The sequence below is a fragment of the Sebastes fasciatus genome, chromosome 6 (assembly GCF_043250625.1).
Source record: "Sebastes fasciatus isolate fSebFas1 chromosome 6, fSebFas1.pri, whole genome shotgun sequence".
Classification (NCBI taxonomy): domain Eukaryota; kingdom Metazoa; phylum Chordata; class Actinopteri; order Perciformes; family Sebastidae; genus Sebastes; species Sebastes fasciatus.
In genome coordinates, this window is record NC_133800.1 from 22,655,887 (window position 1) to 22,668,226 (window position 12,340).

At 41.6% G+C, this 12,340-nt stretch overlaps 1 protein-coding gene across 1 annotated transcript; it reads right to left on the reverse strand.

Moving 5' to 3' along the window:
- Positions 1 to 313: 313 nt before the first annotated feature.
- On the reverse strand, positions 314 to 8,127 carry zfand5a (zinc finger, AN1-type domain 5a). Its single transcript, XM_074638501.1, has 6 exons — positions 7,873 to 8,127; positions 4,224 to 4,391; positions 3,431 to 3,533; positions 3,232 to 3,317; positions 2,533 to 2,661; positions 314 to 2,354 (listed from the first exon to the last, which is right to left on the reverse strand). Exons 2-6 carry the CDS (start codon positions 4,387 to 4,389, stop codon positions 2,206 to 2,208), a joined length of 633 nt encoding a protein of 210 aa, XP_074494602.1. The 5' UTR covers positions 4,390 to 4,391; positions 7,873 to 8,127; the 3' UTR covers positions 314 to 2,205.
- Positions 8,128 to 12,340: the final 4,213 nt, after the last annotated feature.

A 12,340-nucleotide genomic window follows, 5' to 3' on the forward strand; every position in this document is an offset into this window, starting at 1 on the left:
TCCTACACTGGTCGTGTCCTGACTGAAATTAGCTCCACGATGTTGACTCATATACATCTAGTGCTGATTCATCACTAACTTCATCTTCTCAAAACAGCCGTCCTTTGAGTCATAGTTACTATGCTATGGTATAACAAACCTATTTACAATGTTTAAAGTTGCCCTTTTGGCCTGACAGGTTTATCTGCACAAGAAAAGGCTATAAAATGTGTAACACTGTTGAAAACAAACTGTTGAAATAGACAAACACAGTACAACTCTTGAGAAATGAGAAAATGGTGAGCTGCGAAAGTCAACACACAACGAAGCGTAGTAATGTCTCTCTGTACAGTTTTATTTACATGATACTATTCTGTCGTAATGCTGGATAGCAAGATTATATGTAATACATAAATATCAACACAGTTTGTTGTTGTTTTTTCATTTTTTGTACAAATTTGCATATAACTAAGAATCAGAAAGGGAAAAAAAAACTCAAAACGGATACATACAGTTGTCTTTTAAATGAAAAACATCCTTACAGGGGGGGAGGGGGAGAAAAAAAAAGTGGGGATTAACACAAGTCACAAACATACGTGGGTTTCAATGTGTCAGGCAGCCATGAAAACACACTTTTTTTGCACGGGAATGTGCACATGCACGCGCACAAATACACACACACACGCACACACACTTCTCTACGGTGCTCTAAAGCAGACACACACACCAATAGCTGTTAGACAGATGAGAAGTTACATCTAATCTTGGTATCTATTATTTTTCATAAATCTAGCTCTGGCATGCTCCTGTAGTTCTGTAAACATGTGCTGATAAACCGGGTAGCTCCACAGACAAAAAAGGGTTCGACACACACACACACACACACGCTCGCACGCACACATACACACACTCACTGTGCTCACATGAACGTTCTGTTAGCGCATTAAAAAAAAAAAAAAAATCATGGTTCACATACCCTAATTCCACAAAATGCACTGGATACATGCGCTAACATCAGTACAATATCAATGGAAGAGGAAAAAAAAGCTAATAAAACATAACAGATAATTGTCTCTCAGCAAATAAAACGTCTGAAACCCTATGTTGAGTGATGCCAAATATTTCTGAAACACTAACGCAGATGAAGAGTAACTCATGCATTTATCCCATTCATTCATGCCCCGACAATATTGTTGCTTAAATTCACCAATCAGGCCCAGCAGGGAAGGGTGCCGTCCTTCCTCTCAGGCCACACATCGGTACACACAGCCCTGCACCAGGCGTCTGTGATTACAATATGAGCTCAGACCAGTTGGGGAACCCCTTTTACCCATTATGTCCATTGAAAATGTTTAGATTCAGTGAAACGTGGAGTCTTTTTTTTTGTCCCTGTCTAGCATGATACCTCCAGCCATAATGGAAAACAGCCTCATCACAATCAAACCGATCGAAGTCAACACAGACATGCTGATCAGAGGGTCACTGAGGCCGACTATCAAGATGATCCATTGTTCTGCTGGGGGTCGAAGCTGATGACAACAACGTAAAAGGGAAGACAACAAAGCTTAACACAGCAGCTGTGAGGTAGGTAAAGCTAGGAAAGACAGAGACAAAGTAACAAAGCCCCTTGTGCGTGGTGGGGGACAGTTGTACGGTTCTCCAAACGTCGACTGACTCCAGTACCAACGGAGCACAGAACAAAGAAGTTCAAAAGGTTGAGGGACACAACTTGTGTGGACTGTTACTGTGTAGTCTGAATGCTTTGAAAGACCTGCTGGTGTCTGACACGTGACAGGGTCTTAAAGTAAAATGGCTGTCTACGGTTTGGCACAAAATGGCGCCTGGTTTGGGTGAGAGGAGCACAGCGTATCCTTAGCCTGGGCTGCTCTTAATAAGACAATACATATTCTTAGAAAAAAAAAAGAGGACTTAACAGCGGCAAAGTCACACACCACAGAAAATAGGATAAAACAAACTAATGAATTAATCAAAAAAGGAGAAAAGTGATCATTCATGCATCTCCCTCAGACACGATCTTTTCATTTTTTCTTCTTTTTTTTCCCTCCGTCATTTTCTTGAGGTTGTAATTTTTGTAAATCAAGGTCCTTTCGATCCTCACGTAGCCACTCATGCCAGTGCTCATTTCAAAAGGTTCACACTCATTCTCAAGTCTTTGTCAAAGTTGTTGTCGCCGCTGCTGTTGTTGTTGTTTTTGCTTTGTAAAATCTATATTCTCTGGATCTTGTCAGCTACCACCACGGGGTTCTCTTTGCGGATCTTGGCGGCAGCCTCGGCTTTGTAATCGTATGGACAGTTGTGCTTGTCTGAGTATCGGTGGATGCCGCAGAACAGATTGCCACAGCGACAGTCGAACCCTGGAAGCAAAAAAGGTCAGGGGTCAAAGTTAGAACGGGAGAGGTGAACGACTACACTTGAGAGATGGTAAGAGAAAACCCTGTCTTTCCATCTATAACCAGTAAAACAATCATCACAACCTGAACCACTGACAGGAATGTGTTGCATCAGACACCCCTTCATGTCCCCCTTTCTCACCTGTAAGGCCCACCCTTTTACGGCACAAGAAGCACCTATTCTTCTTGGGTTTCGGGGTCTCACCCTTGCCTTCTTCACTGCTGGAAGAAGCTACAGGAGAAGGGCTAGAAGCAGCAGGCTGGTTTACAACTACATAAAAGAAAAACAATAGTGAAAAAACACTTATTAGTCATGCTAGATTGAATTTGCCAGTATCTGATATCTTTCATTTTGCAAGAACAGCAGATTAATGAGTTTTGTTCATAGTTCTACAAGACATGCAAACACGTGGGCAAGTGAAATTGTGTACTTTTGTTCCGAGCAGACAGTAATTAGTATGTTCCTTATCTCTAAATTGCCCCCTCTTGTTCTTGGCAGAAAAAACAGCGCACTAGTCTGAGAGAGCCTCTGGCAGGCAGCATCCAATCTGAGAATGCCCTCTGGCGTAGAGGTATTTTTAAACAGGGTTATTTTTAGGTCTCCTCTTTTTCTTGGAGGCTGTAAGTAAAACCAACAGTTGGGTTTAAGATATGCAGCGAAGCATCAAAAATAAACTGTGGCTGCAGTGGGTCCTGCAAGGCCGTGTTTGCCTTAAGAAGTCTGTGTGTGAGCAGTCACCTGCGTGTGTCTGTTCTCTTGCCTGTGTGTCAAATGTCTTGCTTGTTTATGTCAGCTACAAGTGTGTGTGTGTGTGTGTATGTGTGTTTCTGCGGTTTTTACCAGGCTCTAAGGGTTCAGGCTTGTCTTCTCTCGAAATGCTCATCTCTGTCATTTGTTGAGTAACAGGGAGAGATCCTTGAATAGTTCTGTAGGTTTAAATAAAGGGAGAAACAGGGATCAACGGGAGAAAAGGAATAAGCAGTTCTCACATTCAACAATTACTTACTACCTTGAACAATCAAACGCAGCCAATACTGACCTAGACATGTCTGGTGAAGAGGCAGGCGAGGCGTCAACCTTTGCTAAACTGGCTTCTAGTCTCAGGATGGCTGAGGCCTCTGAGGTAGGACTACCAGCTGAGCCTGGACAAGAATAGATTGATTGAGAAATTAGACAAAGTAGAAAACAATGACATTTTAAATCAATACAAAAGTACAAATTATGTAAAATATTAGGCGGAAAAACACTTGTACTGTAGAAAGTACTGCACTGTATTGATGTAGAAATTAAAATATAACAAACTCATCTCATCTACCCCAGATTAATAATTCAAAATATTTTCTTGGTAATGTAGAAGTATCGGGCCAATTTCCCATCTCAAAGCTGTATTCAAGATAATCTTTCTCTTTGCAATGTGTTTATCTTGTTTGAAAAATAGGTCACAACAGGTTGCCAGTGGCGCACTGTGAGAGAAACTTCAATATTTGACCTTAGAAATGTCTAAAGTAGTGAACACCCACCTAACCTTGAACACTGTAATAAAGAAAACAGCTGTCTTTCATTACACAGAGTGGAAAAACAGAGAGGGAGGGCAGGGGGAGGAGAGCTGGGAAAATACGCCGACTGGCCTGGAACTGGTAGTATTTCAAAACAATGTCTACACTTCCTCGAGCCTCTCCTTATCTCTAGTTATAAATATGTAGTGTATGGTACATGTATTGTGTTTACAACACAAACTCAGGGCTTCTGAAATTTGGATTGCAATCGTTTTTTTATATGAGACTCGGACAGAATTCTTTATCTCTTTTTTTGTATTTTTTTTTTTTACTTACCCATGCCCATAGGGCTGAGGGGGCTCATGCGGTCGCTGCTCTGCTGCCGCGTCAGGTGATCCTTATAGCATACGGAGCACATACCATTGGTTCTTGGGTTGCCATAGAAACCGCAGCCCGTGGCACAAAGCATGGGCACCTGGCTCTGGTTCGTCTCTTGGGCCATTGCTAACAGAATGAGAGAAACAGAGTGAGAGTTAGACTGACAGGCACACACACAGAGAGAGAGAGAGCATTTTATTTTTTACACCTCAAAGTGAAACACGACTAAAAGCTTCTGTTTTTATTCCATCACGGGACACATTTCCCCGTAAAGACGCTGCCAATCTGGTTCCAAAGAAGAAACTTGTTGCTGTGTCAACAGCGCTCACAGATAACACGAGTCATATTATGAAAATTGTCGAACAACATGCCTGTCTCTTTGGGCTTGCCCTTTAGCCTGAATACAGTAATGAACGCTTCTCCACAGGAAGTCCAGAGAACAAACAACACTCGCTGTGTTTCTGCTCAGCACCTTGGCAGAAACTGGACTCCGTTCTGTCCCAACGCTTTGTTCGCTGTTGTGTCCCCCTTTTCCTCCCACCATCCCCTCCCCCATGAACCCCTTTTCACAGTTCTGAGAACAGTTGGCTCTTCCTAACTTTGTCTTTCTCATCAACTGTTCCCCCTTTTCCAATAGCTCATCGTAGTCACATAGCTGGCATTATAACTAAATGTAATAAGTGTTATATGCGTAATCACTGTGTGTCATGATAATTACATGACCAAAAATGACTTCACAATTACTAACACTGCCTCATCAGTCCATTCACTTCCTCCGTATTGACACGAAACAAAGCGCTGACTCACTATCTCGGTCACTGTTCTGTTCTTACCAAAAGACACAAGATAATGAATGAACAGGAACAAAGTAGGTCAGCAGGTTTCAGAAAAAGTCCCTCCCTTCCCCCGTGTGATTCTTGCCCCACAGGGCATTTCAAAACCTTCCGAATCATTTCTACCCACACACACGCCCATAAACAAGCGTGTATGTGCGTAACTTGGCAAAATGTGTAGCCCTATGACGTTGCCTGCTCGGCTGCAACGCAATACAGCAGGAAGTTGTGTAATGGGAGGCGCTGCCTTTGAGTCTAACAGATCAAAAACACCATGATGAATGAGCAAACAGACAGACAGGAAGGCCTAGATTAGCTGGGTAAAGAGAGGTATCCTGTCGGCCAGTCGTGCTCTGACTGCTTTACAAATAGTCTGATCGACTGATACAGAACCACCCCAGAGAAGAAAAACAGCTACCAGCGTACAACAGAACCATATTTCAAACAACCTTTGGCCCTGTCGTGCTGTAACATGGCAGCTGCTCGCATGCGTTGGTGTGAAGCTCGTCTGTATTCTGCTCACGGACACAAACAGGACACTAGGCGAGCTTAACGTTCCAGCAGACGCTGGCAGTTGTTTCAGAGCGTCCTGTCAGTTCACTCGAGGTGTCCTGGCCTCACCAACAGACTAATAACAAGTGCCATTAAATCTTGAGCTTCCCCTCACAACCCCTCCTCCTCCTCTTCCTCCTCCTCTCTTTATCTCCCCCTGCATGCTATCACTGCCGTGTCAACAAAGGGTTTCCTTGGAAAAGCCCACAAAGACCTTCTCTCCCTTTGCGTCACGTGTTCAACTGCTGACTGCTGACAAATACCAGACAGGACTGATCTAGAGGTCTGTGACTAACGTGTCGCTCGAAAGGAATTTTCTTTGCACGTGATCATCAGTATCGTTCTCTTTAAACCCAACACCAGTTTATTATGTTGACAGCTACATTTGGACTGTAGGATTTGGGCTGATATCTCTGTGTTCTTGGATAAGGTCTTTGAGTAAAAACAGCTCCTCAAAAAAGGAGACTACATCACATCTGACAAGAAAAACAGCATGAAAGACACAACCGAGAACACGACAAGGACTATAGCTGCTTAACAGATTAACCGTGACTGTTGACTTTCTGACACAAAGGAACAATGGACAGTGTGGCTCAGCTGTCACGTTCGGGCCCAGCTGTCAAACAAACAGGAGGCATGTTAACCTTTACCAAGACCTCACACACACAGGGAAGAGGAAGGAGGTAAAATCACTCAAGTTACCCACATTTAAATCCAGCCAGCTACCAATCTGGCACGAATACACTGAATATTTGAGAAGTTTTTACATGTTTGATGATCAAATTAGTTTTTTTAGGGAGAAAAGCACACATGAAATATAACTGATTGTTGTTAATGTTGGTGTCCATCACCAAATGGAGCTACTCAAATACACCTTTATTAATCAATAGCTACTTTACTGCCCCATAAGCTAAATAAAATACCTATGTCTCGCTTCTTCAAATTGGCAGTAAGCTATGTCACTAACAATGTATTGTGAAAAACTGAACATCCGATGGGGCAAGTCTGGGGGTTTCCAGCACAGGGCAGATTTACCAGTCACCACCAACTTCCTTTCACAAAAAAAATCCACTCACTGAGCAATAAAATGTGAAAAAAATGCTCTGGATCGAAATTGTGCTGATTGGTCTCTAAAGCAATCAACAATTGAGTCCAGTTTAAAACAACATAGCTGTGAGAATCTCTCAAACAAAAGGTTGGAAGACAGTGCTCCTGTATCTAGACAGAGGCTTAGCTCATATTTCAGGCCCTGCTGTGCTGAAAACTACTGAGTCACACTGAAGGACAGAACAGGAAAAAGCCCTCTCTGTTGTTTTGTCACACACACACTAAATCATTCTCTCTAAAAAGGGGACACAATGCTGTAAAATAACCATCAGAGATTGATTAGGAAGACAAACAGCACTGATGTTTTCTGAAATAACCCACAGTCTAGACAGTGTGGTCTCTGCTCTCCTTTGTTTCTTCTTTCTTCCTTTGTCTGCAATCTCTCTCTCTTTGCTTCCTGTTTTGTAGCTCTCTTTTTTCTCGCAGTATTTTCTACTAAATAGACATTTTTCTACCTATTTCCAAAGAAGCATTGTGATCAACCTCGACTATATAATCACACTTAAGTACTTAGAAAGGACTTGGTGGTGCTACATAGCTCTTAAACACCGAGCAAACCTCATTTTACCTCCTTCTTCTTCTTCAAACACACACAAAGATGTACTGGCAGATCATTTAATATTTAACTATAATGTGTAGTAATTTCACAGCATCTCTCTTTCGCTCTACTTGCCTCATTCGGCTTATGAATTTTCTATTTCTAGAGAGGAATTAGCTGGCTTTGGTTCCCCCATCCCCCCCAGCTCTCTGGAGTGAAATAGAAAAACAGAGACAGCAAAGCAAAGCAGCACTAGCTATCCCTCCCGTGTTCTTGTTTTCCCCTTAAAGCAGACTGGAGTCACGTTTTCAGGGCTTGTGATATTTCCAGTCAAGGAGGAGGAGATGATGACAACTTCAACGACACCAAAACACCGAAAAAAACAGCTTGTTTACCACACAATACCATCACACATACAACCTCTCTGACCTTTCAATCCAGCCTTTAAAGGTCGCAGTGACCGACCAGCTGCTAGTTAGTTAAACACCCCTCTTTTTCCTTGTTTACCTCGACAAGACTTTAAAATCATCCTTTTTTAAAGAGGAAAAAACACCCAATAATAATCCAAGATCATCACCTGCTAAAAATGAAGTTTCTCTCTTGCGAGACGACAGGAAAAAGTGGTCCTGGAGAGAAGAAGAAACCGTTTCCCCTGTAATGTCCTTTAAGTCTTCTTCCTTTAGCTGTGTTGATGTGTTGGTTGTCCTTCGTGTCAGACAGGTTTAGGTGGGTTTAATTCTCCCTTCCTCTCGGCCTCCTGCCTCTCTCTCTTCTATCTCTCTCTCTCCGTCTCCCGTTCCTTCTGGATGGATGTTTGTTTCCTTCTTTAGTAAAGAGGAGTGGCTGCTGGATGATGTCACGGGTAAAACCACGTGTCGCTATTGGCTGACCGCGGAGCCCCCGGTGGAGCGCTGTGTACAGTTCTTCTGTCTGTAGTCGGTTCTGCGCATGCGCACAGCTAGTGTTGCGTTATTACACATCCATTCGTCATCCTCCTCCTACAAGGCCACGAATCTGCTTTATTGAGTAATCACACATAAGGCATTTAAATGAACAATGGTGCTGCTGACGTGACAGAATTAATAAAAAAAAAGTATGATTATTAAGATATGAATTCCTCTTTGTCCAATGTTCTATATTTTTCAATTCAATTTGCTTTATTGGCATGACTTGTCAGGTGAACAATATTGCCAAAGCGTCAATTCAATGATAAATAAAAATTAAAAAAAAGAACAAAATAAATACAATAACATATACATACAGTATATACAATTCATTAAAGTGACTGTTTGTAAGATTCAGAAATGCTTGTTAACAGCAACACCTGTGGCCGTTAAGTCAACGAAAGTCAGCGTCAGGCTCGCGCTTGTGCTCGCTCTACATAGACATGAACGAGCATCGCTCAAAACAGTGAGGCGACACACGTCAGCTAAAACCACAATATCACTCTATATTTCACCTGCTTGGCAGTATTGTTATAGCTGACCAGACGAAGGTCTCTCCATGAATCAATGCTGATCCTAGTGTTGGCTTTTCCTGCTTCAGCCTCCCGACCACGGCCGGAGGAAACAGGGGAGACACCAGCACCCGGTCGGAGACGATAACGTTTCTCGCTGCGGAGCCCCGTCACTTCACAAGACACGGAAAACCTCTGTTGGTCTGGAGGAGCTGCAGCATTTATTTCTGCACAAACGTCCACTGTACATTTACTAGATATTCTCAGAGCTAAACTAACTCTTCTGCAGTGGGTAGTGTGCGCGCATGCACGTGAGGTGGAGCGAGCTGAGTGAAGGCAAGCAGGCAGAGGAGCAGAGTACAGCAGAGACATATGCGAGCGCGCATGGGACACTGACCCGAGTGATTTATACATGTAAGAAATTACAAACAGTCCCTTTAAAGTATCAAAACGCTCAATATACGGAGAAACACACACACAGTCTGTATTTAGAAATTGCGCGTTTGAAACAAGCCGTTAAGATTGCTGTCCATTTGTGATGTCACAAATATACAATATATTTAGACCATTACACGGTTTTAAACGTAAACATTCTAAATCTGTCCCAGTTTATTTCCTGTTGCAGTGTATGTGAATGACATCAGCTGACAGGAAGTAAACATGGACCCAAACTGTTGCCTATCAACGCAATTCCATTGCAATTCCATTGCAATTCCATTGAAATGCACTAAAACGGAGCGTTTCAGACAGAGGGTAAATACAGGTATATTCAGGCAGACGGTATGAGAAAAATAATGTGTTTTTTGAACATTACAGCATGTAAACATGTTCTAGTAGAAACACAAAATAAACGTATGAACCTGAAAATGAGCATGATATGGATCCTTTAAAACAGCCTCGCCCCTCCTGCTGATTATTTATGTCAGAGGAACAAACAAGTGTAGTTTTATAACCAGGAAGATATACGAGCCTGTTTGTTATAAGAGAGGATGACACTAGGCTGCCCACCCTCCCTCCTGCATACACACACTTGTTTTGTTGACACTGAGAGTGTAAACATGTTTTCTGGGAGGTATCAACAGACAAGAGCAAAGCAGTGGGTGATACCAGGACATTTCAAACTGATACCAAGTATTACACCCGGGCCAGGATCACACAAGTATTGATACGATACCAATTAATTAAAATTGGTTAATGTCAGAGGTGGAGGAAGTACTCAGATACTAGAAGTAGAAATACCACAGTCTGAAAATACTCCGTTACAAGTAAAAGTCCCAAATTCAAAATGTTACTTAAGTAAAAGTACAGAAGTATTATCAGCAAAATGCTTAAAGTATCAAAAGTAAAAGTGCTTGCCATGCAGAATGTCTCCTTTAAGTGTTATATAGTAAGGGATAATGTTGTGAAATAAACCCCGGGTCTGGCTTCACCTTGAAGAGGTTTATTTTACAACAATGACCCGCTTGCTGTACATTATCCCGCTTATTACACGGCTACTTACTTAAGAAATCAATAATTTGACACAAAAATGGTCCGCCAGAGTCTGACATCTGAACTGCGCCCATAGCAACAGTCTGTTATACATAGCAACAGAGCAGTGAGTGACCAATCAGAATGAAGTATACAACAAAGCTGTGTAATATAATTCATACAGTATATATATATATATATATATATATATATATATAGTTCTGGTGTCGGACTCGGGGGGGCGTTTATGTGTCAAATTATTGATTTCTTGAGTAAGTAGGCGGGATAAGCGGGATAATGTACAGCTAGCAGTTCATTGTTGTGAAATAAACCTCTTCAAGGTGAAGCAAGACCCGGGGTTTATTCCACAACAATGACAGGCTTTCTGTACCTTGTTCCTATTTTTGTTTTTATCACTAAAACATATATGTAAGAGCATTTTAATGTTGTTGATCCTCATCTTGGAGACAATTGTTGATACTTTGTATACTACTGGGTAGATTTGAAGTGAAGTACTGTATCCCATCATGTGTTTATATATATCTCTATATCTATCTATATATATAGAGAGATAGATATAGATAGATAAATATGTAGTGGAGTAAACAAGTACAATATTTTCTTCTGAAATGTAGTGGAGTAGAAGTCTAAATGCTATCATATGTAGGCATATACATATAGGTCAGTTCTGAATAGATTGTCATCAGTGATTTGCCAAACTTAAGGCATTTATTTTTACTATTTTGCTATACTCTGTAGATGCATGTTAAAACACAAGACATTTTTTTAAAGGATAAATATAAATGTAACCTGTATTTAATCAGGTAATCTCAAATATGTTTAATGGGTGGATTTATGAGTTTTCATGTGCCCAAAACATAATCTACTGAAAGACAGATCAAATGTTTTGGGATCGATCCTGTTGATGATGTCGAGTTGAATCTGTGGTATCGATACTTAAGGGTATTCACTCACCCCTAGTGAGGACCCTCATTTACATAAATTATTGCTTAGCCCCCACGCCCTTATCCTAATCTTTACGATCACAACTACCCAACCAGCCCATCCCCAAGCCTTACACTAAACTGAACCCACTCATTATTCTCACCTTTTCCCTAAAATATAATCTTAACTGTCAAACAACTCTTTGAAGATCTGACTCAAGTGAGTACACGCCAACAATGTCTTCACTTTGGAAAAATGTCCTCAACCTGAAGGTTTGTATTGGTCCTCATAGAGATAGATTTACAAGAGCACACATACACACACGGTGACACTGTGTTGACGGTGAGAGTGTAAACATGTCTTGTGGGAGGCTACAACAGATAAGAGCAGAACAGCACCAGTATAGTTTCAGAATGTACTGTTAGGAAATGGTTGTGAAATTCATGTTAGTTGGCAGTTGGTAAACAGCGTTGTAGCCACTAAGTCACCACTGAGGACCCTGATGTCAAGACGTCAATATTGTTTCAGGGACTTTGGGGGGTTTTCAACAATCTGAGATGGCGTTTACAGCTACAGTTACTGAGTCCAAATTCTTGAGTATTTTAGGCTAAAAAGCTGTGCTAAAATAAAGTGTTGTGGGGAACGATTTGATATAGTATCTAGATAATTGTGTACGGAGATACATTTAGCAGGATCTGTATTAACAGTTAAAATTCTTGAAAAAGAAAATAGTTTCTGTGTTTTTGGTGGCTTGGCAAAAATGTCATGTGTGGGTGGGATTACACTTTGGACTCTTGGTCTCAGTATTTCTAAGATCTTGGCTACAGTCCTGGTGGTAAACATATTTCTAGTGATAATATAAACACCAAACAGTGTGTTCTTTTGTTCTATCAAATTTGACTATAGCCTGCTGTTTTTAACATCAACAGCCTCCAGATCATATCATCTACTGGTCATGTTTTTGTGAAACACGTTCCTTCCACTCACTTGCAGCGTGTCATATGTGCTGTATAGTTTGCCCTGCAGGTCTAACAAGTCCCAACAAAGTATTCCCCCCCCCACCTTGTCAGTATAACGTCACCCACATCCTCAGGCACTAAAGGCCACGCTGAGCACAACACAAACAGGGTAGGGGTAGGGCCTTGTGGTGTTTGTGCGTGTCTGTGTGTTTGTG

Excerpts from the sequence above, each read along its gene's own strand:
- zfand5a (XM_074638501.1), bottom strand. The coding sequence starts at position 4,389 with ATGGCCCAAGAGACGAACCAGAGCCAGGTGCCCATGCTTTGTGCCACG. Across the intron at positions 2,662-3,231 it reads GCCTGAACCCTTAGAGCCTG|TTGTAAACCAGCCTGCTGCT; the intron begins GTAAAAACCGCA and ends TCTTTTATGTAG. Across the intron at positions 2,355-2,532 it reads TAAAAGGGTGGGCCTTACAG|GGTTCGACTGTCGCTGTGGC; the intron begins GTGAGAAAGGGG and ends TTTTGCTTCCAG.